At 34.7% G+C, this 27,989-nt stretch overlaps 4 protein-coding genes and 2 non-coding genes across 6 annotated transcripts; 2 read left to right on the forward strand and 4 right to left on the reverse strand.

Annotated features, from left to right (window-relative positions):
* The first annotated feature begins 1,148 nt into the window (after nucleotides 1-1,148).
* Nucleotides 1,149-3,644, forward strand: LOC115706500 (uncharacterized). Its single transcript, XM_030634160.2, has 6 exons — nucleotides 1,149-1,639; nucleotides 2,174-2,243; nucleotides 2,503-2,693; nucleotides 2,840-2,915; nucleotides 3,055-3,109; nucleotides 3,216-3,644. Exons 1-5 carry the CDS (start codon nucleotides 1,502-1,504, stop codon nucleotides 3,069-3,071), a joined length of 492 nt encoding a protein of 163 aa, XP_030490020.2. The 5' UTR covers nucleotides 1,149-1,501; the 3' UTR covers nucleotides 3,072-3,109; nucleotides 3,216-3,644.
* Nucleotides 3,645-11,705: 8,061 nt separating this feature from the next.
* LOC115706501 (uncharacterized) lies at nucleotides 11,706-12,554 on the reverse strand. The gene is made up of 2 exons (XM_030634161.2): nucleotides 12,015-12,554; nucleotides 11,706-11,909 (listed from the first exon to the last, which is right to left on the reverse strand). Exons 1-2 carry the CDS (start codon nucleotides 12,358-12,360, stop codon nucleotides 11,893-11,895), a joined length of 363 nt encoding a protein of 120 aa, XP_030490021.1. The 5' UTR covers nucleotides 12,361-12,554; the 3' UTR covers nucleotides 11,706-11,892.
* Nucleotides 12,555-13,436: 882 nt separating this feature from the next.
* On the reverse strand, nucleotides 13,437-14,565 carry LOC115706499 (uncharacterized). Its single transcript, XM_030634159.2, has one exon. It carries the CDS (start codon nucleotides 14,095-14,097, stop codon nucleotides 13,570-13,572), a length of 528 nt encoding a protein of 175 aa, XP_030490019.1. The 5' UTR covers nucleotides 14,098-14,565; the 3' UTR covers nucleotides 13,437-13,569.
* On the reverse strand, nucleotides 14,400-14,471 carry TRNAD-GUC (transfer RNA aspartic acid (anticodon GUC)). Its single transcript has one exon. It is a non-coding gene; the product is annotated as a tRNA-Asp (tRNA).
* Nucleotides 14,566-14,572: 7 nt separating the features above from the next.
* On the reverse strand, nucleotides 14,573-14,644 carry TRNAD-GUC (transfer RNA aspartic acid (anticodon GUC)). Its single transcript has one exon. It is a non-coding gene; the product is annotated as a tRNA-Asp (tRNA).
* Nucleotides 14,645-17,165: 2,521 nt separating this feature from the next.
* Nucleotides 17,166-19,505, forward strand: LOC133034923 (uncharacterized). The gene is made up of 2 exons (XM_061110477.1): nucleotides 17,166-17,304; nucleotides 18,250-19,505. Exons 1-2 carry the CDS (start codon nucleotides 17,166-17,168, stop codon nucleotides 19,503-19,505), a joined length of 1,395 nt encoding a protein of 464 aa, XP_060966460.1.
* The last annotated feature ends 8,484 nt before the right edge of the window (nucleotides 19,506-27,989 follow it).

Here is a 27,989-nt window from a genome sequence, read left to right on the forward strand (position 1 = left end):
ATAGCAAATCTCTTTTCCTAGGATTAGAAAAATATTGTTTTATAGTTATTAGATCCAATATATATAGAGAGAGGAGAGAGAGAGAGAGTTAAATATCTAATTAACAACATTAGCATATGTGCTGATCTTAATTGTTGGCATCTTTAGAGATATACTTGGTTTTCGATAACATTATATATTTCTTATATCATATCATATGGTTCTATTTATTAAAGATTAAGCTAACTTTAATTAATTATTGTGGTGATCCGATAGTAAAGTTATAGTTCCTTCCTTGAAGCACTCAAGAAAAGTTTGGAAGCTTCTTTTCTTTCTTTCTTATTTTTTTTTTCATTGTATAAATTGGATTTTATTAACAATTTATTTAAATATATTTCATATCTGAAACTGATGTAATAATAATATGTATGGTATAAGAACATACGCATATTAATATAAAATAATGTTCGTTTGAATAACAAGGACATGTAAAATACTGATTCTAAGCCAGAAAAAGAAAAATGATCATATGCAAATCAAATAATTTATATATATGTATATATTCGATCGGTTTTGATTGTTCAAAGATTTGGGGGAACATAATAATAAGTTATATATACTACTTGTTTGAAAGTAAAGAAATTTCATAGAATTACTTTGAAAAATAAAATAATGAAATGAAAAAAAGAAAGAAGGAAAAGGTAGAGTGAAAATGAGATTGGAATGGTCAACTGTTTGGGATAGGCGAGCAATGGCATATCCGCATATATAATATTTTAAATTAGAGCAAATAAGGTGATCGATGATCAAGTTGAGGCCTTATCCGTTTATCTTGTTGTTGTGGGGACAATTAAAAGAGAGAAGAATGACTAGTCTTTACATGGTCATGTATATATATACTCACTATCACTACTGTGTCGATCATACATTGAATGGACCACCGAAAACATAGGTCAAAGATTTAGGATGGTGACACGTGTCATAAGGGGCTTAGGGCTGGCAACATGTCCACTTGTTCGAAAGTGGTGCACCCATGTGGCATTGGAAGATAGGAAATGAGAGATTTTCTTTTCTTTTTATTTTTCAAGGGAAATGAATGAAGGCACATGGGGGGCAGCATCTCACCATCACACTCCATATTTTGGGGTTATAAATAGGGTGAGACCGGTTCAGTTCAGTACTCCACATCTAATATCTTCACGTGCTTTTCTTATGCTCGTTCTGTCAAGCTCTGATCTTGCTTTTTATTAATTGTGTTTTATTTTCTCTTCTCAAAAAGAAAAAAAAAAAAAACCACCTTATCCGATTCTTCAAGGTACTAGTCTCTCTTCAACCAGGCCGTTCAAAAGTTTTATATATCTCTATCAATAGGAGTCGTTTTGTTCGTTGGTTGACAAAGAAAGCACTAGGCTATAGCTAGTACTACTATATATACTATTACTCTTCATTACAACACACATATATATACAACTACTTCTAACCATTCCACCCACCCAAAAAAAGAAAGAAATTAAAAACACTTATGGAGAACAACAAGAAGCAAAGTGGTAGTCATGGATCCTCTTCATTGGATCATCTTTTTGGGCCCAAAGACTCTTCTTCTTCAACTTCTGCCTCATCTGGCTTGTACTTTGGCTCTATTTTCCCACCTCCATCAACGGTGAGTAATTCACACCCTTTTTATCATTTATTTTATATGCATAAATAAATTAATAATGAAATTAGACTACCATATCTTTTGTCGGCATTTGTTTGTAAATGTTTAAAAGTTGGAAATGTAGACAGATCAACCTTTTTATGATATGTACTCGTGCATAAGCATATATTTATTAATCGATCAGCTGTATTAATTTACTGCTGCATGTAACACTAACCAACTTATTAATTAGGGTTACTAAATTGATGAATAAAGTATATAATAATTAAGCAAAGTCTCGATTTCCGTTATAAGTATATTATTTGGCTTCACTTTCTCCATTCTTTTTTTTTTCATATATTTTTTTTTTCGGTTTAATTATTAGTTATTAATTGTATATATTTTGAAACAATATTTGTTTTTAGTCTATCATACTATACTCGATTGTGAAGAATATATATACAATATATATAATATATTGAATTATGTGCCTTTATTAATGTGAATTCATTTCGATCGCGTCTTTCTAACACTCTTCTTTTGACTTTGAAAAAATAGGTGCTTGCAAAAGAGAAGAAGCGGGATCATTATGGAAATCAAGGTGGAGGTAGCAAGTACGAAAGATCAGGTTTGTATATAAAAATAAAATAATAATTAAAAATGAATTATCATATTATTTAATCCACTTTTTCTAACTTTTTAAAAAACATTCCATTCATACTTCCATGAATATTATTGATGAATTTAGCTCAAATGGCAATACTTTTATATATGAACGGACTCTTTTGGTCAAAATATACAGAATCTGGATTAATTGTGTTATATATTCCGATTCATGAATATAAATTTAGTTTCCCAATATTACAATTTGACATTTTTTTTTTCAGATAATGTGGCTCATCAAAGTAGAAAAGGTGAAAGTAGTGGCGTGACAAGCAAAGATTCCAGTTCCATCTATCAAAATGAAACAGTTGAGCCCTGTTATTTCAATTCATCCATCTACTATGGTGGTCAAGAAAATTATTCTCCCAAGACTACTACTAATACTAGGACCACTACTCATGAATCTCAACATCCCGTAAGTATATATGAATATAGACACTTGTATTTCTTATTCTCTTATGATCATATATATTGTTCCTTTTTTAATTATTACATAGGGTATATATAAAATAATATTAAATCTGGTATTAATAGTGTTATGATTGCTTTCTTAATGATCAGTACAAGAAAGATGGATCTGACGATGACTCAAATGGAAATAATTCCAATAGTGTTTCTAGAGGAAATTGGTGGCAGGGTAAGATATACTTGATGAGATTAATTATGTTAGAAGGAATATATACTTTCTTCTTTCTTTTTTTTTTTCTTTCATAATTTGTTATACGACGACCATAGCAAGATTATTAATTATCTTCTCCTAATAATTTCTTTTTCAGGGTCTCTTTATTACTGACACCTAAGGGTAACACGTGACTCACCACCTGTAACTAGGTAACAAACAATTATACAAACAAAATTATAATAATAAGTACCACTAAAAAATTATTTGCCGGATTATCATTTCTAATTAAATCGGAATATGACTTTGTGTTTGCAGCTAGGAATGGTCTACGTATAATACTAATTAGTACGACGCCACAATAATACTGATGATGAAGTACTATATATATATAGGGACGTAGAACAGCATATCGTAGAGCTAATACATATATATACAGTATATTATCGAATATCGATCTGTGTAGCGCTTGTAGGAGCGTATAAATATATATATCATATATAAATGTTTAGGACTCTTTTTGTTCTCTTGACCAAGCTTTCTTACATTTACATATATAGATATGTATATGTTAATAAATGTTTTGTTCAGCAAAATAGATGTAATATTCCCTCGACGAGGAATCGCTTTCCCGCGTGAGAAACTTTCTTAATTTCTAGGATTAACATACTGGCCTTATTAGTTTTTCATGTAATTTTTCGGAATGTATGTTACAAGTTTAAATATATATATATAATGTTGTAGAAATCAAATGATGTATGTTGGAGTTGTTTTATAAGTTACTGCAATATCCATCAAAATAAATATGCAGTTATTAACATAAATATTATGACGCTATAACATGTGGGAGAATCACCCGTATAGAATATTTGTTGTAGCAAGTAACTCAAGTGGAAAAGGACTAAAAGAATATTTAATCACAATTTATATTGTGGCTAAAGGATTATTACTAATACTAATTATTTTTAAAGAAATAATGAAGCAATTTATTATTATTAGTACTATACCGATCGAAAATCGTAGGCATAATTCGAATAAAGAGAGAAATTCGAATATAATCAATAGCATGCTCGAAGTAGTAGTCATTGACTGGGGTATTTAATTATCAAGCCACATGATATCCGAAGAAATAAGATAACCATTCCTGAGAAGACCGGTACTATATATATACTTTGTAATTACAACACAAAATCATCCACTACCTACCAAACCACATCGTGGCCTATATATATATACTTTTGTAATAATCATAGATGGTATTACTATTAACTTTTACAAAGTTATATTTTGCTTTTCTAAATGCAGAATAATGACTACGTACTGACTAGTGAAAACACATTAGGGTTCAAGGGAAAAAAAACTTAAGCGCGTATATTGAATTATAATTTTTCCACGTATAGGAGAGAAAATATTTGCAACATGCTCACGCATCGAATATAACACAAAAAAACAGCTAATCAACTCTAATTGAAGGAATGAATGGATTCCTATTTAAAGTGTTCCCAATCACCAACAATCCTATGACCACTAAAACAAATTATTTTAGTGACAACTTAAAATTTTGTGAGTTTTAGTCTCAACAAAAATTTACTTGTGACTAAAACATAACATTTGTTACTTATTTAGTTTTAGTCACAACAAATATTGTGATTAAAAATACACTTAGTTACAACAAATTATGATTTTTGTAACTAATACATACATTTAATCACAAACGTTTTAGTCACAATATAGAAATGATAATTTATAATTAACCAAAACTTTTTTATTTTTAGTCACAAATTTTATTGTGACTAAAAGTAAAAAAAATTATAGTAGACTTCACGAATTCAGTACTAGTTTTTCATAGAGATCGCTACAAGAAAAAAAAAAGCTATAGACACGAAAAAATCAGTGCCTATAAGTTCAATTTTTAGTGCCCATGGATCTGTTGGCAAGACAAGTCGTGCCCAAAAAATGATCAATGATCAATGGACACTAATTAAATGTTAGCTACTCATGTTTATGGAAGCACAATCACACATATTAACTTTAAGAAAAGAGAAGAAAATAGAGAAGAAAAGAATGTGAAAAACCCTCTGAAGAATGCCTCCAATATTGCAGTTGATCTCTGAAATTCGTACTCTATATTCTTTGTTTATTTCCTTCTGAAATTGCTTCCTTAAAATCAACTCCAGTTCACCCTTTATATAGGCTTTCATGAACTAAAAAGATAGAAAACGCACATGTTAAATGCCTATTCGAATTAGGAAATCACCAAAATTCACATGAGACAAAAATATGATTTTTTGTGCTGTTTAGGGGGGCGGGTCGCGGCCCAGCTTTATCATGCCACGGCCCGTGTTGGAATTTCACGTTTCGACGATGATTTTTCTGTTGCGTCGACTGATAGTATTGTGGTCATAACTCTCTCGATAATACTCGGAATCGGACGATTCAAAATGTTTTGGAAATATAAAAGAGAGATCTAGAACTTTTATGTTTTGATTTTTTTCCAAAATATAACCAGAAGATAGTCGAATTCAGACTTGAAGTTTCAGCTTTATTTTCTTGCACAATTTTCTCTATTTTAAATATCATTTTTTTGTGAGAAATTTTTATCTTTTTTATCCATCTTTTTCCTCTAATATTTTTATAATCTTATTTTATTTTAAATCTACAAAAATAAAAGATAACAAGTGTAAAAATGCTCCAAACACAATTAAAACTCAATTAAAAATATACTAAACTTAATCTAAAATTAATACTAAAAATAACCTAACACTAGGTCGAGAATAACCTTTTTCAATTCTTCGATTGGTTTTAGCAGGTTTCTTTCATCTTGAACTCGGGGATCAAGATCTTCGTCTTTCTTCTCGTTTTTTCCTTCCAAGATCGTCATCAACTGATGACCGGCCTTTCTATGCTGTAACTCTATGCGATAGCAATCGCGAGCCAGCATCTAGTCGCCACGCACCACTCCCACGCCATCTAGCATTTGGAATTTCAAGGATAGGTGCTTGATCAAATTGACTGCCCCTAGTCCGATCAGTGTTGGACGACCGAACAATATGTTGTAAGCCGAGGGTAGGTCAACGACTAAGAAGTCTTGCATAACCGTAGCAGATAAAAGCGCCTCGCCTAATGTTAATGCGAGCTTGATTATGCCAAGGCTGGCAATACTGTCTCCGGTGAATCCACAAAGGTTCACCATGCAAGGCCTTAATTTGGCCTTTTCGAGCCCCATTTTCTTTAGGGTCTCCTTATAAAGGATATTTACCGAGCTCCCATTGTCTATTAACACTCTCTTGATCCTTGAATTCCTCATAGGGTCGGGTTTGCCGAAGGCTACCTTCTGCTCATGTGCGAGGTAAATATTCTTTCGAGTTTCATTAAGCTCGGTATAAATAGTATACGCTAGCACGTATTTGTCATGCTTCTTTTGTTTCTTTCTATCCTTCGACGGTTCCTTAATTCTTTCTTTTCTTTTCGGACCAGAAGCCCCCGAGTTATCAATTCTCGTGGAAGCAGTTCCTATTAAAACATTGCTGGGTTTACCTACCAAGCTTGTTTTAATAAGTTCATTTCCTTTCGGGCTTCTTCCTTCCGAACAAACACCTAAGCCCTCTTGTTGAACTCAATGATGCTTCTTACCAGACATCCTTGTAAATCATCCCACAACTCGCCCCTGTGGTTAATGGATCAGTGGAGATTCCCGCCTGAAAAGCTGTAAGTTGCGTGCTGTCATCCAAATTTTTAGCCCTAGCGGCAGCCGTGATAAAATGACTAAGTATGCCTTAAGTGTTTCGCCAGGCTTCTGCTTCATATTGGTTAGCGAGGCCACTTCGGGTCGCCTATCCCTAGCGGCCTGAAATTGCTTCTTAAAATCCCTGGACAGCTGCTCCCAAGAATTATTGAATGACAAGTAAACTTGTTAAACCAGCTACTCGCAGCTCTAACAAGCGAGGTGGCGAACAAAATTCAGCATAAATTGTTCGTCACATTACTCGCTCGCATTATCGTGTTAAAATTATTCAAATGCGAGACCGGATATGTGGTTCCTGTTGGAAATATTTTACCAGGATCTAGATTTACTACCAAGTATGTTTGATTAACATCCTAATATGAATTCTAAAACAATGAAATAAACACATAAAAGTTTAAGAAAACCTTACATTGGGTGCAGCGGAATATAATGACTCCTTCCATTCAGATCTCTAGCCCTTGATTCCTTTCTGTAGCAGAGCATTATCAAGATCTGAATATGGATCTCTTTCTCTCCTTCTTTGATGCTGATTTTCCACAATCTTACATACTATGATTGAAGTACCACTTGATGTGTGTGGGCACTATTCTATCACTCAAGGAATTTTTGAAATTTTAAAGAGAAGAAAAGAGAGAGGAAAGTGGCGGCCCAGGAATTCTCTCTGAAAAGAATGAGATGTAATTATGTGTTGTTTCCTGAAGCCATTACTTTCTATTTATAGAATGCCCTCTAGGTTTAGGTTAGAATTGTATGGCATTAAAATAATGGAAAAATAAAATGGTAAAGGGCTTTGCATAGTGGGCGGCCATTTAAGGAAATTGGGCCTCACTTTGCAACTTTCCCATTTTGTTATTTTTCATTCCCATTTTCTCAAAAATGCCAATTTTCCAATTTAACCATTTAAATGCCAATTCTAATTATTTAATAACTTAAAAGTAATTATTAAATAATATTGCCATTTAATATATTTATTAATTTAGACATATAAAGTATCTTAATTATTAAATAAACCTAGAATCTCTTTTCTTTACAATTTTGCCCTTGCTTAGTGAAAATTCATAAAGTAGACATAGTCTAACTTTAGAATTATAATTGATTAATCAAAATCAATTAACTGAGTTATACAAGCAGTATGGTCTCAACTAGTATGGGTACCATGGGTCTATATAACCGAGCTTCCACTAAGTCGAACCGAATTTACCAAGTAAATTCCCTAACTTATTAATTCCTTATTGAATCCACACTTAGAACTTGGAATTGCACTCTCAGTCATATAGAATGCTCTATATGTTCCATGATATAGACACATCATTAGTTATCCATTGTTATAACCCTAATGTGATCAATGACCCTCTAATAGATGATCTACATTGAAAAGGCACTAAGTTACTGTTACACCTTCAATGTATTTTATCCTTAAAACACTTAGCTCCGTATAAATGATATTTCAGCAAAGTGAAATGAGATCTCCACCATTTATCTCTGTTTAGCCAAGCTCGAAGGATATCATTGTTTCACTTCTAAATTCCTATAGAAGTTATAGACTCCATATTTATGGTAGCGCTCCCACTCAATTATACTATCATGTTCCCAAAATGTACGTATCACCCTGACCCAAAAGTAGGCTTAACTAACAAATCAAAGAACATGTATAGTACTCTTGAGATCGAACCTAATTATATCAGGATTAAGATCATTTGATCTAGGATCAACAGGTGATATTTAATTGAATAGATATTACGGTAAACTTTAATATATTTAATCAAAGTTCAATATCGGTCCCTACCAATGTATACTCCATACATCCGATACTGGTAAACTTTGCCAATGTCCTGGAAAAGACATAACACTTTTCCAAGGTGTAAGAATACGTATCGTTGATTATACCATGTCAGTCTAAATCCAATGTTCTGACAAATCAGGGAATAAACTTTCGAACATATAATTAAGATTATATTCTACTGTGCTGACAACACTATAATCAGTAACAAATTCATATGTTCTGGACTTAATAGAATTAATACATTATATATATAATCATGAAATAAATGATGTGAACCATGCAACATAAAATGTTATTTCTGATCTTTATTAATAAGTAAATCTGATTATATTGAAATGAGTTTTATTTAGGGCACAAAACCCAATAGTTCTGTCATAGGATGAGACATGCAGGTTTTTATATCCCAAAGGAAAAGGGGTATTCATAATATCTGGGTGATACGGCTCATGGTCCTCGTCAGAGTCGTATCTAGATAATTTCCCTAATTCCCCCACTTGATATCTCCTGAACTTGTCCTCCAGCTCGTTTATCCGCAATTGGATTGGATCCTCATACTTTGGACCAATCTATTGGCGAAGGTAAGGTTTCTTTCGATTCAAGTTCTCTCGCAGATCTAGTTGGGAGTAATTACTAGCAGATCTCATCTTACTCATAGATCGCGTCCTACTCATAGACTTTGTCTTTGAGTGGCTCGCTGATTTACTGGTTCCCATATACTTTCTCAATCATTAGCTCGTCGAGTGCTTTCTCCTCTTCGAGTTGATCGACTATGGGTTCTGGATCGCCTTGAAGTTACACTTGCTTCTTCACACTCTATTTTTTCCTCCCGAGAGCGGTTTGTCTTATTTCTCCCATCAGGGCACGTACGAGTCCTTTCTCTATGGGTTTGGGACGAACGTTGGTAATTTCTAGCAGGTAATCTCCGTTCTCCCGATTGAGTTCCAAGATCCTCCTCATTTTCATGAGGGATTTCTCGTTCATCAGTTTTCGATTGTCTCCCTTCTGGCTGTTCATCCTGATTCTCAGGGGGTGTGTCATTTTCCCCGGACCTTTTCCTGTCTCCTGGTTCGTGAGCCACGAGGTCTGCCTCTTGGTCTTCTCACTCCAGGTTCAAGTTGATTTTGAGCGTTCGTCCCCTGCGCTGCCCTGGACGAGGCTGCCTCATGTTCTAACTCAACGTTTCGACGTTCTGGCTCTTTCAGACGGCATCTCAGGCGGTAGCTTTCCGTTTCATAAGTTCTTTCTCCCACAGATTGGGCACCTCAACGATTGAGCTCTTCATCCCTCGCCCCGGGGTTCTGACCATTCCCACGCTGAGTTCTCCTCGAACGTGTTGTCCGCGTACTAGGACCAACGTCGGGTTGAGTTCTCCACAGATGTGTTGTCTGAGCATTGGGGCCACCCTTAGGTTGAGCCCTCCTATTTTTACTATTTTAAAAAATACAGGGTCCATTTTGTCATTTAACAAAACACAGGGTCCAATCTGTAACTTTTGCAAAACACAGGGTCTAAAATGGTATTTACTTTTTTTATAATTATATTTTAAATATAAATATAAATTAATCTTATATTACAAAATTATTTAAAAATAAAAAATAAAAAATAAAACCCATTGGTCACGACTCCTTTCTTTCTTTACTCATATATGTTGATGATATTATTGTAGCTACCAACAATATAAATGTCCTCAACCAATTTATTGCTACTCTTGACTCTACATTTAAGCTCAAAGATCTTGGAAGCATGCGGTTCTTCTTGGGACTTGAAGTTGCGCGCTGCAACAAGGGAACTTCAGTCTCCCAAAGACCATTCACCATGCAACTACTTCAAGATACAAGTCACCTTGGCTCGAAGCCTGCTTCCACACTAATGGAGCCAAATCTTAAGTTAAGTAGTAAATCAGGTGACCTTCTCCCAAATCTCAAGCAATACATAAGTCTTATAGACAAGCTCATATACCTCACAATTACTCGGCCTAACATTAGTTATGTTGTCAACAAATTAAGTCAATATCTTCAGGCACCTTGACAACCTCATTTACAAGCTGCATTCAGAGTTGTCAACTACCTCTAAACCTCCCCAGGGCAAGGATTATTCTACCATACTGCAACACCAGATCCCCTCAACCTTCATGCCTTTACTGATGCTGTTTAGGGGGCCTGCCCAGATTCGAGGAGATCAATTTCAAGGTACTGTATTTTTTTTGGGCACTCTCTTTTGTCTTGGAAATCTAAGAAACAACAAACTATCTCTAGGTCCTCTGCTAAAGTCGAGTACAGATCAATGGCCCATGCCACTTATGAACTCACTTGGCTCACATGAATATTCAAAGACTTTGGTGTATCCATTAAACTTCCCTCAATTTTATATTGTGACAATAGTGCGGCCATTCACATTGCTGAAAACCCAGTATACCATGAACGGACAAAGCATGTAAAAATTGATTGCCACACAGTTCGAGAGAAGATAACAAATAGTACACTTCAAATGAATCATGTCACTTCTCAAAATAACTTAGCAGATGTATTAACTAAGCCACTTTTCCTCACTCAATTCCATACCATTATATCCAATATGGGTGTTAAGGACTTTTACACACCACCTTAAAGGGGCCTATTATAGTTAGTTTTCTGTTATGTTAGTTATCACTCAGTCAGTTAGTTAGTTTCAACTACCTCTTGTATTTCAACACTCTATAAAGACTGCTCTTGTACCATTTTCTCTTCAGTTCAATCTATACAAAGATTTCATGTACTTTGCTCTTCTAATATATTTGAACATTTTATACATGCCAAAAAGTTCAATTTTTTATTTGTTTATTATTTGTTTTAGAAATAAAATGACAAAGTCCAATTTACTATAACATTCTTCTATCATATTCTTTATCACTTGGTAGTTGGTAGATTTATCGCTTAAACAATCTTTGAGACGATAATTGTACTTATTACTTTACTTTAATTGTTACTATATGCTTGGAATTTCCAGAACTGGATAATTGTACTTATTACTTTACTTAACCAGGTCATATTTATAGAAGAGAGTTGCTTTACTTTCAGCAATCAACTATGGTGAACTATGATAATTGTACTTATTACTTTACTTTAATTGCACCAGATTCAGATGATTTAATCATAGTTCACCATAGTTGATTGCTGATTGTTGATGATAACCTAATCCTAAATTTTGAGTATCCTTATATATAGTTTAATTTTGAATATTTGTCTCTTTCTTTATCTCAAAAACACAAATCCCCATGAAGCTACCTTTTGTGAGCAACAAGTAGAAAGCAAAGAAGTTTTATTATTCAAGGAAACAGTTAAACACACACCAGCCCATTTATTTATAATTAGGCATTTGGATGTCCCAAGTAAAAACTAGAACTGGCTAAAAACACACAAATTTTAGCAATTTTCTTTTACTAACAAACTGCCAACAACCACTCAAAACAAGCGTAGGGTGAAATGTCTTCAAGGCAAAGTGTACTCTGCAAAAACAGAATAAATAATTGTGTTACCAAACTATTAAGGAGATAAAGAAAATGTAATACAAAGATTTTATAAAGATAATGTAAGAACAAACTAGTACAAACCTCCACACTTGTAACCAACAGGGCGGCTATCAATGTTGCATCGCTTGGGAATGGTCACAGCCACTTCTGGCTTCACCCCGGAACTTCTTGCAGTGTTGGAAAGCATGACAGCGCAGAGGCAGGCCGGGTTCTGGCCAAGCTTTTTCACCTGAGCACAGCATCGGCTGGAAACTGAAGCGTTCTCATCTTGCGCTGCATATGCACATGGTGCTAGCTTGAAAGCCTCGTTGTCAGGGGAAGTACGTTTCCCACACTCACCAGCCCCATGAACCTGCAAACTCAGCTCATTGATCCCTAAAATTACAAGAAAAGCTAGAAAGCAAATGCATTTGGTTGAGGCCTCCATTTTCAGCTACTGCAATGAATAAAACCATCGACAGATTTCATGTTTTTATAGCAAATAAAGTGGCTCATATTGTTGATCAAATGACATTAAAGTTAATTCCCACTTTCAAATATGGTGGAGATGGCACTAAGGATTAAAAGGAAAGAAAATGTATTTTGTTGCTCAACCTACTCTCTTCTCAAGTGGTTTTTGTCTGGCCACTATGGATAAGTTAAACTGCATATTTAATTACATAGCGTTCCTGAGAAAATGATTTTAAATGAGAAGCTGACAACAAAGCACTAGCCAATTTCGGCTACTTGAGTATTGTTCTTCCAGAAACACCACTTATTTTATCGTCGACCCTTGATAAAATATTATTATAGAGTAAATAAATTACAAACTATTGCATTAATCTAGCAAAATTTAGATTCAGAAAAGCCAAATTATAGATAACCGACCATTCACTTGTAATTCCTCAAACAAAACCACTATCTCAATTTCCTTCCCTGCTCCACCACATTACATTAGTCTACAGTCTACACACTCAATCAAATAGAATCTGAGTCAGCTATTCTTGTTCACTAGCTATCAATAATCTAATGATGCCGTAAATGGTAGACATAAAAATAGATCAGGTTAGATATTTTTCCTTTTCTTTCCATTAAATAAAGACTTCATATTTTGTTAAACCAAATAGGAGAAAATGGATTATCAAAGATCTTGCTTAGAGACAGTATTAAATGTAAGTAATAATTGTTCTGTAATCACAAGCAAAATGGTCTAATTCAATAAGTAACTAGCCAAGAATTTTAAGGGTTACCCAGAACTAAGATTCAATTTAGATATTATTAATGACCCATAGAAAGCTCTCATAGCCATTTTAACAGCTTCTTCTGTCAATTTAATTAAATCAATCATTCACATTTTATTGATCTCTATAACAGTAGAGGTGTTCTTCTATCATTAGTCATTAACAGAGCATAATACTTTTGCCAATATTTTCTTATTAAATTAATTTCCTCAAAACCAATTTGAACAACCAAATGCAAACTCAAAGGACAACTATACAACTACAAAGTAAAACCCCAATAAAATAGAGATTTAAATAGTAATCAATTATGATTAACTTGATATATGTAAGGCTACAGTGTAATTTCCACTAAGAGATTTAAAGGCCAAAATAATAAATAAAACTTTAAATATTACAAAATTTAGAAAAGTCAAACCCTAGCGACTGAAGAAAGCGTACAGAACAATGGAGATATAGATCAGAAGCGCGGCCGGGACGAAGATCACGAGCGGGACTACAGCAGCGTAGGTGTGAGAACTGCCACAACCCAGGGTACCGAGCTTGATCTGGACCACATTGATGAGAGCCAACATGAGGAATCCGCAGCCGCAGACTGAACCGATACCAGAGATGAGCATTCCGACCCGGAGAATAGACCTGTTGATCCGGCAGAGGATCCCAACGGGATGGTAGGCGGGGCTCCGGCAAATCCGGATCCCTTGTTTGAGTCCGACAGCGATGAGGCTGGAGAAGAGGAATGAGCTAAAGGAGTAGACATGGAAGGCGATGAGGTCCTCGGCGACAGAGGGACCTGGGTTGCAGGTAGGGTCGTCGATGAGGGAGTTAGACGGGTCCTTTGGGTTCCAGGCAAGGCCGATAAAGACGGCTAAGGTGAAGAGAGAGTTCACGTTAACGATGCCGTCTAGGGCCGTGATGTGGACGCTCGTACCACCACCGGAAGACATCTTGGAGAGACAGAGAGAAAGAGATTAGGCCGTTGAGATTTGACGGAGGATTGAGATCATCAGTAAGTTTGGGTTTTAGTAAAGTGAGTTTTTTGGTATTGGTTTTTTCGAGTTTGGATAAAGGTGAAAGATGATGCTACAGTTACAACAGCAATCACCTTTTTTAATATTTTCGAAAATTAAACAGAAAAAGTAACGACACCGTTACCTATAAACGGTTTAGACTACTGTTCTTTCCTTTTCAGAAATCAGAATGAAGCCGGATTGCTGGCAATAATTTTTTAAAAAATTAAAACTAAAATCGCCGTTGCCGGGGATCGAACCCGGGTCACCCGCGTGACAGGCGGGAATACTTACCACTATACTACAACGACTATTTGGTTATTGTTAACTTGATTAGTATTAGATTAATTAACTATTAGAGTTCTTTCAAAAAAAAAATTAACTATTAGAGAAAAAAATTTAAAATCAAAAGCGCCGTTGCCGGGGATCGAACCCGGGTCACCCGCGTGACAGGCGGGAATACTTACCACTATACTACAACGACACGTTGAGGGAATTTGAATTTAGTCATTATTAATAAAAAGTAAACGATTTCCTTGCAAAGCCAAATAAATGAATAAACCCACCCACACTACACATTTTAATGATTATTTTTTAGATGGATTTGATTATATTTATTTATTTAAGAAAATGAGAACAATTTCGTTTTGACGAGAAGGTTAAATCTCAAATATTCAAAGGCCCAAACATCATACATTTAGGATTTTTAACGGTTCAATATACGGTTGTAAAAAAAAAAATTGTAAACCGCCCAAATTGAACTAAAAAAACTGATAAAAATTACAAACTGAAATAACTCGAAAAAATTACAACCCGTCCAATCTGTTTATTGAGCGGGTTGAAAATATGTGTAACCCGCCCAATTAAACCGAATAACCCGACCAATCCGACTTTGGCTTTTTTTTTTTTTTTTACTTTTTAGCTGTTATTATATATAATATAAATGATTAAATATATAATAATATAAAATTATATACTTAATTGTTAGTTTCAAAGTCATATATATTGTGCTGTGTTTTGGTGGAATTTGATATTTTTAATTTATCTTTTTAATTTTTATTGACTTTGAAATCAAAAAAAAAAAAGTTTGGCCGGTTTGGGCGGGTTAACCCGACCAAACCGCCCAAACCGTTGGTCGGTTTACAATTTTTCTATTTTTTTTTTTAAATTGGGCGAGTTGCACTTAAATTTTAGCAACCAGAACTTTAGATTGGGTTAGAAAATATATAACCGATCGATGTACAACCCTAGTTCAATAGACGTAGTTGCAGTCTTGTAGTATAAAAGTTTTTTGGGTTCAACTTTTGTCACGTGAATTGGCCACTAAATTATTGACATGAATTAATTGTAATAAAAAAACTAACACCATACTATCAAAGACAAACAAGATACACTCCACACAAAGAGGTGTGCTAACTAAACTCATAGCAATGTGACACTTATTGAAAACATTAAAAAATAAAGAAACAACAAAATTAAAAAAACAAAAACAAAAACAAGACAAAACAAAACAAAACAAACAAATCTATATGGCCTAAATCTCAAATGTTGGCTACCCTTTCAATCTTGAAACACTGCTGCATTGATGGACCACTTCTTTGTGAACCCTCACAACATAGCCCCAACCCGAGAAGACCTAATACAAGAGCTCATTTCGTATCCAAACAAAGCTACACCATCGTGAACCTTGTAGGAATCCACACCACCCACCTCGGATCTAACACCACCACCCCTAATTGGAAGCACAAAATCTTAGAAAGATCATTGAGTCTTCGATAGTCACACAACCCGTCGAAGAAAGCTCACAAGCTAAATAATATTAAAATAATAATCTTTGATCGGATTTTTTTTTTGGAAACAAAGATTTTCACTAAACAAAGCAATCGTTCAAGATACAAGAAAGCAGCACAGGCGAAACAAAAGACTCTATAAAAACACACCCATAATTGAGAATCTTTGGCAACAACATGCACAACTCGATTAGCAGAACATTTGACAAATTGTAAAGACAAATTATGAAATGACATTAACATGAACTAACATGAATTTACAATTTTTAGTAACCAAACAAAACATATAACTACTGGAATTTTATGCTCTAAATAAAACGCATTTTAATACAATCTTATTTGTTATCAATAGAAGATTAGAAGTCATTTAAGTTTACATGTGATTTTCATGGTTATAGTTTAATATACAATTTTTAATAAATCCAGAATATATTGTCATTCACAATTACAGTGATGTCATCACAGTGAAAGGTAATTGTGATTATATATTTTGAAGTTTAAGTCCCATGATTCATCAGTACACTGGATTTACACTGACTTGATAATCAACGATAAAGTTTACTTACACCTTGGATAAGTGTTTGTCATTTTTAGGGTATTGGTAAAGTATGCTAGTATCGGATGTATGGATTATACATCGGACTAGACCGATATTGAACTTGGATAAGATATCGTAAACTTACCGTTGTATCTTTCTAAGTCAATATCACTTAGTTGATCTTAGATCAATAGATCTTAATCCTGAGATGGTTAGGTTCGATCTCAACTGCATTATTTGTGTTCTTAGAGTTGTTCGTTAAAGTTGACTAATTGGATCAGCCTAATATTTACATCTTGGGAATATGGTAGTGCAATTGGCCTAATAAAAATAAATAGAAGAGCTCTTATTTCAGTAATTATATTAGTTTACTGAAATATCATTTATAAGAAGTTAAGTATTTTAAGGAAAAAAATACATTGAAGGGTAGAACGGTAAATTTGTCCCTACTCGATGTAAGTCATCTATAAATGATCTTTGATTATTTGGATTATAACAATAGATACTTAATAGCGTATCAATGTCTTGGAACATATAAAGCGTTCTATATAATTAAGAGTGCAATTCTAAATTTATAGTGGAGTCAGAAGGAATTAATAAGTTCTAAAATTTGCTTGGTAAATTGTTGATCTACTTATTGGTATGATGAGTTTGTTATGTACATGCCATAATTTGACATGGAAGATGTTGGTGGAGGAAGTGATGATGATAGTGATTCTAGTGTCCAAATTATTGAGACATTGGATGAAATTGGAGAAATTTATGGAGGTGAAGCTGTAGATGAAGGCCCAATAGATGAGGCCCATACCAATTCAAGTGAGGCCCATTTACACCCTAACATACCCATATAGCCCATGCCACTTCAAGCAAGGCCAATATCAGAGCACAATACCCAACCAAATGCCCAAAATAGCTTTCAAACACCATCTAAACCAGAGAAAGCCCAAAGTAGCAAAACATCAGCACAAACCGGATCCCAAACACAAGGCAAAACTAGCCAATTAAATCCCTGCCCATCACCCAAAACCAGGTGTCAAAGAACATCCAAAACACCACCCCAAACCAAGAAAAAATAGGCCACTTAAATCCATGTCCATCACCCAAAACCAGTTTTCAAACAACATCCAAAACACCACCCCAGCCGAAGAAAACAACTGGCCAGTTAAATCCCTGTCCATCACCCAAAACCACGTCCCAAATAACAACCAAAACACCACCCCAAACCAAGAAAAAAAGTTCCCAGACAGAACTATTCCAATCACCCCAAACCAGGTCTAAAACTCCATCTAAAACACCACCCAAACAAGAAAAAACAAAGGCCAGCCAGATCTCAACAAATCACCCCAAAACAGATCTCAAACAACACTCTAAACCAGGAAAGGGGAAGGATGTTTCAAAACACCACAAACCAAATCTGAAACACCTTCTACAACACCTCAAAACAGTCACCACCCTGCACTTGATCTAGAAGTGTATCTCGAACACCACCCCAAACTAGGAAAAGAGTAAGGGAAACACCATCCAAAACACCACCATAAACCAGATCTCAAAGTGTGTCCCAAAGACCACCCCTAACCAAAAAGAGACTAAGAGAAACACCATCCAAAACACCAATTGGGAGGAAAAAAAACCAATCAGTAGAAGATCCAGATTTTGTGGAAGAGGAATATGCTCCAGAAACTCAAGATCCACAATTAGCTGAAAAATGAATAACTGACCCTAGCCAGTGGTAGGGGTCACTCAATTATTTATGCAATCAAGCTTACCAAGATGATGATGATGGTGGAGGATATGAAGAGGATGATGATTTGGACAACTTGGTTAGTGATGAAGAAGATGGACCAGTGCTTAAAAAGAAACACATTGAATTTGATCCACACTTCAAGCCTAAAAATATCAAGTTTGAATTGGGAAGGGAATTCCCTACTGTTGAGCAATTGAGTGAAGCATTAAATGAGCATTTCATCAGCATTGACAGGCAGTACAAATATATTAATAATGATAGGTTGAGAATTAGAGTTGTATGCAAAGGAGAAGGCTATAAATGGTTAATGTATGCTCGGAGGATGAGAGATGATTACACTACAATGCGAATCAACAAATTTGAGGAAGAACACAGCTGTGGAATTTTATGGGAGAAAAGGCTAGTAGATGCTGATTGGATTACAAAAGAGTTCTTGGAGAAGTTCAGAGCAAATCTAGCCATGTCATTTGGTGATTTCAAGAAAGCAAATCTTGAGGGTAAGTACTCTAAACTCAACTCCTGGACTTTTTATCGAGCTAAGAACAAAGCTATGGCCAAGATACATGGAACGGTTAAAGATCAATATGTTATTCTGCATGATTATTGTGCACAATTAGTAAAATTTAATCCTGGTAGCGTAGCTTTCATCATAACAAGTTTAGTGAATGATATAAGGTTTTTCGAAAGGGTTTACATATGCCTTGCAGCATGTAAATCTGGTTTCAAGTTCCACAAGCCCATCATCAGGTTAGATGGGTGCTTTTTGAAAGGATATTGTAGGGGTATGTTGCTTGCAGCCATTGGTATTAATGGAAACAACAACATGTTTCCTCTTGCATATGCTGTAGTTGAAAAGGAAAACACTAATAGTTGGACTTGGTTTGCGCAACTACTGAAAGAGGACCTAGATGTACAAGACATAGGATTCTTCATTTTTATTTCAGGCAGACAAAAGGGGTTGGAAAGGGCTTTAGGAACAATTTATGAAGGTTCTGAAATACGATTTTGTGTTAGGCATCTTTATGCCAACTTCAAGAAGGAGTTTCTTGGATGGTTGTTGAAGCAACAATTATGGGCTTGTGCTAGAGCTACTACAGTGGAAGAATTCAAAAGGAAAATGAATAAATTGAAGGAGACTAATGCAGCAGCTTTTGATTGGTTTTCCAAAAAGTCACAATCTGAATGGACCAAGTCCCACTTTAGGACTTCCACTAAGTGTGATATGTTGCTGAATAATCTTTGTGAGAGTTTCAATTCAACCATTCTGGATTGAAGAGATAATGCAATAATAAATCTGTTAGAGTATGTACGATACTGGTTGATGGATAGAATGCGAAAGCAAAGAGAAATTGTCAGTAAGTGAAAAAATACAGTGGGAAAGAGGATATTTGATCTCCTTCATAAGAATAGGAAGCACTACTACAATTTGACCTTTTAGTGACACTATTTAGTGACACACATAAAAAAGTGGGTCACTAAATAGTTAGGAGTAATTTTTAGTGACATGCACAATGAGACTCTAAACATTTGGTGTTAGCCTCTTGTAATGTGTGTCACTAAAAATATGGAGTGTCACTAAAGAATAAATTTTTTTTTTAATTTCAAAAATATTGGCCTATAGTGACGCGCGAGGCGTGACTGGGTAAATGTATTCCGGCACACTTGGCGCGTCACTATATCATAATCCTATATTTTTTTTTAAAAAAAAATATATTGTAATTAATAAGTAAATAAAACTAATAAAAACTTGACAGATTCTCAAAAAAAATAATAATAATAAAAACTTAAAAAAAAGAGAAAATGCCTAATATATATTAGCTCTCTCTCTCTCTCTCTCTCTCTCTCTCTCTCTCTCTCTCTCTCTCTCCATCATCCCTAAAAACAAAAAACCCTAGCCGCATACCCCTTTATTCTCTCTTGCAATTCTGAACGAACCCCATGGCCCAACCAATTCTTACTCTGGCAATCACAAGTGCACACAGGTGCAAACTCCCTATTTCTTCTCATGCACCAATGCGATTTCTTCTCCAGGTCCGGCGAGCAGCGACCAGCTTTATTCTCCAGGTCTGGTCATCGTTTACCCCAGTCGACACCCACTACGTCCTTGCCGTCCTTGATCATCGATTTATTCAGTCGAAACTAGAAGGTCACGGCAGGTAAGCTTTCCATTGTTTCTTGATGTTTTTCCTTTTTTCTCACTTATTCTCTTTTTCAAATCCATGAAATCATTCATTAATCACCACCACTAAATCTGTCAAATTTTTTTATTTCTACACAAATTTTAATTTTAAGTTTTATTTTTTCTGGGTATTAATTTTTCATTGGCAGTCATTTTAGATTTTATTTCAAAACTCAATGTTTCTATAACTCTATAGTAACGATTTGTTGGATCTACTCTTTTTTTTTCTTGCAGGTTGACAAAGGTGGCGGGATGAAAAGGTTCATAGATGGTCGATCATGGTCCAGTAGTGGCGATTAGGAGTTGTATTTTTTTTAAATTTTTTTTGGGCTTGAAATGTTATTTTTTCTGGGTTTGTTGTGTTCAAAATGTTCAAATACTAATGTCATTTTGTTTTTTCTGAATAGCAAAAAATTACTACGGGTGTTTGGTAAAAAAAAGTATGTATTGTAAAATGTGTGTATATAATTAATGAAAAATAATAATATTTTTTAATCAATTTTAATTTATGTTGCTTAAAAAAATTGATTTTATTTTATTAATTGTTCATTGTAAACTTTGTTCATACTATTTTTTTACAAAAAATATATATATACATATATTATTAATGTATTAATAATATAAAATCGGATTCAATAAAAAAATTAAATATAATAATTGTAAATTAAAAAATATATATACTGTAAAGTCCTTTTTTGGCAAGTTAGGTGACAAAATAATTTTTCCTTTTTATGGTAAGATTGCTATGCATTCATTTTCGAATTCTTACCTCTTTTATTCGGTTATTAGTTGCCATTTTCCTTGTTTGGAAAGTTGCACTTTCAGCTGAACTTTCCTTTGTTGAAAACTTCTCAAAAGAGAAGGAATTCTCTTTTGGAAAGTTGTCTTTTTTAGGGAAACTTTGTTTATTGCCTTTTCCTTATTGATTTCGATTGTATCTTGATACAATCAGAATATCTAATCTGTTTTTGGCAGGAATCAAGCATTGAAAGAAGATCGGACCCGATTTTAGTAAGTTTCCCGTTTAAGGCGGTCTGCTTCGTCGGCATCCGAATCTGATGTAGCAGATCGTGTTTCTTTTGGAAAGTTTTTGTACAGCTGCTAATTCGAACTTGTGGTTGCCTCTTTGGTTTCTATGATCTATAAATAGAGCCTAGAGAGCAACCATTCGAATCACCTCTTCCATTATTCATTTTCTAGATTTATCTTTTGAGAGAAGAGAGTGTTTCTTTGTTTTGTGAGAGCCTAGTTGTTCACCTAGGTTCGAGTTGTTCTATTTCTGTTCTTACTCTATCCTAGAGGTTGTGAAGAACTACTTGACTGAACAAGAGATTGGTCTTCGGGAGAAGACTTGATAAAGCCTTACTTCGGGAGGAAGTAAGCACTTGGTCTTCGGGAGAAGACTTGTTGAAGCCTTACTTCGGGAGGAAGTAAGCACTCACACTTCAAAGACGAAGGGAGTTCGGGCTTGAAGGTGTTTCAAGAAGTCAGATTCATAAAGTGGATTACAAAGGATTGCGGCAATACTTTAGAGGGAGTCTAAACTTGTTTAAGTCAATTGTCTTTGTAATTTTGATACTTTATTAATTGATTTCATTCTCTGGGCGTGGCCCCGTGGACTAGGAGTGTTCGGGAGAACACTGATACCACGTATAAATCTCTTGTGTCAAGTTATTTATTTTTCTGCAAATACTTTATATTCGTCTGTTCGTTTTCAGTAGCAGAATTACTTTTCTGCCGCAAACGATTACAGTTTTTATATTTTCTTATATACAACTGACATTCGCAAAAACACGGTTTTTCAATTGGTATCAGAGCGGGACACTAAACTCTTAGTGTGGTCCTATAACGTTTTTGTTAGAATGTCATTTTTTGCAGAAGGAAGTTCTATTTCTAGACCACTTTTGCTTAATGACTCTAACTATCCTTATTGGAAAGTTAGGATGAAGGCCTTCATCAAATCTCAAGATGAGAAGGCATGGAGAATGGTTCTATCAGGTTGGTCTCCTTCAGTTGAGACAGATTCTTCAGGTAATACTACTATAAAATTTGAACTGGAATGGTCTATTGAAGATGATAAACTATCTGCCTACAATAGCAAAGCCTTGCATGCTATCTTTAATGGTGTAGGTGAGGGTTACATTAAACTTATATCATCTTGTGTTTCTGCTAAGGAAGCTTGGGAGATTCTTCAAACTCAGTTTGAAGGAACTTCTGATGTGAAAAGATCTAGATTTATCATGCTTCAAACTAAATTTGATGAGCTTAGAATGTCTGATAATGAAACTTTAACTGAATTCTATGAAAAATTATCTGACATTGCTAATGAATATTTTGCTCTTGGAGAAAAGCTTGATGATTCTGTTCTTGTAAGAAAAATGGTTAGAGTTCTTCCAGAAAGGTTTGATACTAAACTTTTGGCAATGGAGGAAGCTAAAGATTTTAGCACTATGAAAGTGGAAGAATTGATGGGTTCCTTACGTACTTTTGAATTAAATCAACAGATTAAACAAAAGGACAAACCCAAATCCATTGCTGATAAAGGTAAAAGTATTGCTTTGAAAGTTGCTGATAATGAAAATTCTGATAGTGAATGTGATGATGAGATTGCTTTATTAACTAAGAATTTTCAGAAATATATGAAAAAGATGGGAAATAAAAAGAATATTTTGAAAGGTTCAAAAGGTAATACTTTCATTAAACCATCTGTCTCTAACAAAAAGGGAATTCAGTGCAGGGAATGTGAAGGTTTTGGGCATATTCAAGCTGAGTGTGCAAACACTTTGAAAAAGAATAAGAAAAGTTTCAATGTCACTTGGAGTGATGATGAAACCGAAAGTGATGAAGATATTGCTGAAAATGTTGCCCTAACCTCTGTTATGACTAATGTGTTGTGTGATTCACAGGTGAAAGCTAGATTGGTATGTTTGAATAATACCACCAAACAAGAGGATTCAGATTCAGATGAGTCTGAAATCTGCGAAGAATCTCTTGCTGAATCATACAAAGTCATGTATGAAAAATGGATTCAGGTTGCTTCTGAAAATAGAGAGTTGAATAAATTGAATAAAAAATTGTCTCATCAGATTGAAATGTGTAATTTGAAAATAAAAGAATATGAGACAAGTTTTTGTGATAAAGATGAAAAAATCTCTCTATTAAAGAAGGAACTTGAAAACTTTAAGAAAAATGTTCAAATGCTTAATCCTGGATCTTCTATTTTTGAAAAAGCTCAGAATGCAGGTCAGAGAGGTTTCGCTGGCCTTGGTTCTAATGGAATGGTTAGTTCTGGAGTCACGAAGTTTGTAAAATCTAGTGTTCCAACGAATCACCTTGAGGCTACAAACTCTGCCGTAACAGTTCCACAGCCTGTTACAGCAAGAACAGCCTCTGATGCTGCAAAATCTCCAGAATTTTCGAAAAGGGTAAGATCTCAGGTAAAAAGATTTGTTCCCATTTGTCATTTTTGTGGTAGAAAAGGACATATCAGACCTAAATGTTTCACGTTGAACAATCTGTTTAAAACAAATTATTTTGATAATTTGAAAAAATCTCAAAAGAAACATAAAGGTTTGAAACAAATATGGGTGAAAAAGAAGTGTCTAGCTGGTTTTTCTGATAAAATTGCTGTATCTCAAATGTGGTATTTTGACAGTGGTTGCTCTAGACATATGACAGGTGACAAGGATTTTTTGACTAACATTCGGCCTATGCAATGTGGAGAAGTCACTTTTGGTAATGGCCTATCTGAAAAAGTTGTTGGTATGGGAACTCTAAATTTTGAAGGGTTACCTAGACTGAAAAATGTGATGTTAGTTGAAGGACTGAGGGCTAATTTACTTAGCATCAGTCAAATTTGTGATCAAGGGTTTACTGTTTCTTTTGATAGTGATCATTGTTATGTTCTGAATGATGACAATGAATGTATCTTGCAAGGATTTCGATCCAATGATAACTGTTACACTCTAACCCCTGTGTTTACTTGTCACTCAGCTATCAACAACACCACAGATCTGTGGCATGCCAAGCTTGGGCATATTAATTTTAAAAACCTAAAAAAATTGTCAAATGCAGGTATTGTTCGAGGTCTTCCCAAGCTTGGTAAGGAAAGTGAAGGTAAGTGTGAACCGTGTCAACTTGGGAAGCAATTAAAAATCACTCACAAGCCAGTGTTTGATATCAATACCTCAAAGGTATTGGAATTGCTTCACATGGATCTTATGGGTCCAATCCAAGTTGAAAGTTTGAATGGTAAACGATATATCTTTGTGTGTGTTGATGATTTCTCCCGTTTTACTTGGGTAGATTTCTTAAGAGAAAAATCTGACACTTTTGATGCCTTTAAAACTCTTTGTCTGAGATTAAGAGTTGAGAAAGGTTGTAATATTGGGAAAATTGTTCGAATTCGAAGTGATCATGGTAAGGAGTTTGAAAATTCTGTGTATGATGATTTTTGCAAGTCTACAGGTATAACTCATGAATTTTCAGCTCCCAAAACTCCTCAACAAAATGGAGTTGTTGAGAGGAAGAATCGAACTTTGCAGGAAATGGCAAGAGTGATGTTAAATAGCAAGAAGTTGACAAAGCGCTTATGGGCTGAAGCTATTAACACAGCTTGCTACATAATAAACAGAGTGTTTATTCGTCCAGGTACCTCAAAAACATCTTATGAAATCTGGAAAGGTAAGCGCCCCAATGTAAGTCATTTTCATGTTTTTGGATGTGTGTGTTATGTCTATAGAGATCGTGAGCATATTGGTAAATTTGATGCTAAAAGTGATGTTGGTGTGTTTATTGGATATTCCTTACACAGTAGAGCTTATCGTGTTTATAACATGAGAACTCAAACTGTTTTGGAATCAGCTAATGTGGTTGTTGATGATTTTAGAGATTTTTCAGAGTTTTCCACAGAAGCCAAGATAGATAGTCTCATGGATACTCCTCCAGAAGTTGTAACAGCAGATCCTGATGCAGCAGAACCCATTTCTGATGCTGCAAATGACGAATCTGCTGCTGCAACTGAAACTGGAGAACCAGAACCGTCTATCTTGACTCATCCAAACATCATCACTGACTCTATTCAGAAAGAACCAAGCACCAAAGTCAAACTGAATCATCCAAAAGATCTCATCCTTGGAAATCCTGAAGAAAGCATGGTAACTCGCAGAAGGTATATTAATTTAATCAGCTTTCTTTGCTTTGTTTCTCAATATGAACCGAAAAATGTGAAGGAAGCGATGACCTTTGAGGAATGGCTCAATGCAATGCAAGAGGAACTCAACCAATTTGTTCGCAACAAGGTATGGATTTTGCTCCGAAGACCAAAAGGTATAAATGTTATTGGAACAAAGTGGTTGTTTAAAAATAAAAGTGATGAGTTCGGTACAATTGTGAGAAACAAGGCTCGTTTTGTGGCACAAGGGTACACACAGGTAGAAGGTATTTATTTTGATGAAACTTTTGCTCCTGTTGCAAGATTAGAATCAATTCGTTTACTTTTGTGTATTGCTTGTATTCTGAATATTAAATTGTTTCAAATGGATGTGAAATCTGCCTTCCTAAATGGTATTTTGAATGAGGAAGTTTATGTTGAGCAACCAAAAGGATTTGAAGATCCTCAATTTCCAGACCATGTATACAAACTTGAAAAAGCTTTGTATGGTCTGAAACAAGCTCCTCGAGCTTGGTATGAAAGGTTGACTCAATTTTTACTTTCTCATGGCTATCACAGAGGTAGTGTGGATAAAACTCTTTTCATCAAACGTATAAAATCTGATTTTATCATTGCTCAAATTTATGTTGATGATATAGTTTTTGGTTCTACATCTAACCATGAAGTGCAGGTATTTGTTGATCAAATGAAAAGTGAATTTGAAATGAGCATGGTTGGTGAGCTTAATTTCTTTCTGGGTCTTCAAGTGAGACAAATGGAAGGAGGTACATTTGTATCTCAAAGCAAGTATGCTAAGAACCTTGTCAAGAAATTTGGCCTTGAATCGGCTAAGCAGGTAAGTACTCCTATGAGCACCAAACTGAAATTAACAAAAGATGAGAATGGAGTAAAGGTAGACACTACACTCTATCGTAGCATGATTGGAAGTCTTTTGTATTTAACTGCTAGTCGTCCTGATATCTGTTACAGTGTGGGAGTGTGTGCTAGATATCAAAGTAATCCTATGGAATCTCATGTATCAACTATAAAAAGGATTATTAGATATGTTAATAGCACTCATGATTATGGAATTTGGTACTCGAAAGATACCAATTCAAATCTTGCTTGTTTTAGTGATGCAGATTGGGCAGGAAATGCTGATGATCGAAAGAGCACAAGTGGAGGGTGTTTCTTTCTTGGGAATAATCTAGTATCTTGGCATAGCAAGAAACAGAATTCCATCTCCTTATCCACTGCCGAAGCTGAGTACATCGCTGCTGGCAGTTGTTGTACTCAACTATTGTGGTTGAAACAAATGTTGATTGATTATGGGTTTGAATTGGGTGTTTTGACTATTTTTTGTGACAATACTAGTGCCATAAATATTTCCAAAAATCCTGTTCAACATTCTAGAACAAAGCACATTGACATAAGACACCACTTTATCAGGGAACTTGTTGAAAATAAATCATTGCAATTAGAATATGTTGATACTGAAAAACAATTAGCTGATATTTTCACAAAGGCCCTAGATGCAAGTCGCTTTGACTCCCTCAGAAAGTCTTTGGGAGTTTGCATTGTTTAATTTTATCTGTTCATAATTCTTGTACAATAGTATTATGTGATTCATCTCTAGCTCTTAATCGTCTATCATTGTATTTTGACAAATCATGTTTATGCTTTTGGTTTATAATTAGTTAGGATCTCAGTCTGATCATACTTTGTGATGTTGTGCTAAAAGGTTCATGTTACTCTTTATGTGTGTCTAGGATTAAATAATGTTCTTATACAGAGTTGAGCAATTTTTGTTTCAGTCTTGTCAGGCCCCTTGCTGGAATAGAGCTACCCATACTGAGGTGTGAAAGCCATCTGATGAGTAAGCTGGAACATTGTAATTAGCAACTATGATGAGGATGCACTACCATAGAAAAGGGCTACCTTCAGTATGGTGTGAAAACATCCAGTTGCGGGATCAAATTGAAAAAGGCGAAAATGAAAAATCTTGCCAAAGACAATGATCCTATTTTCACTGCACACACTTATGTCTGACAAGTGTGTTCAAATCTGTAAGTCTCCTCTATTAAAATTAAATTGATAATCCTGGTTCACAATTTTCAGTAACATGCATATCTTTTTCCTCATCATCAATTAAGTATGATTATTTCATGAGATACTAATTAGTTATTTTCCTTAAAAGCATAACATGTAATTTATTTTGTCAATTGTCAATGATATTTGATTTCTTTTGCTTGGTTCGAATCACATATATTTATTGTACACATTATATTTTATTTTCGGTTTTAATTTAAATAAAAAAAAAAGGAGGGAGGCGTGTGACTTGCTTCATGGGTTAAGAAAATCTTGTGCATAAATGGTAAGTATCAACATTCATTCTTTCTTTGATTTATTATGATATTTTTCCAAGT

This window comes from Cannabis sativa, chromosome 1 (genome assembly GCF_029168945.1).
Source record: "Cannabis sativa cultivar Pink pepper isolate KNU-18-1 chromosome 1, ASM2916894v1, whole genome shotgun sequence".
In the NCBI taxonomy this organism is placed as follows: domain Eukaryota; kingdom Viridiplantae; phylum Streptophyta; class Magnoliopsida; order Rosales; family Cannabaceae; genus Cannabis; species Cannabis sativa.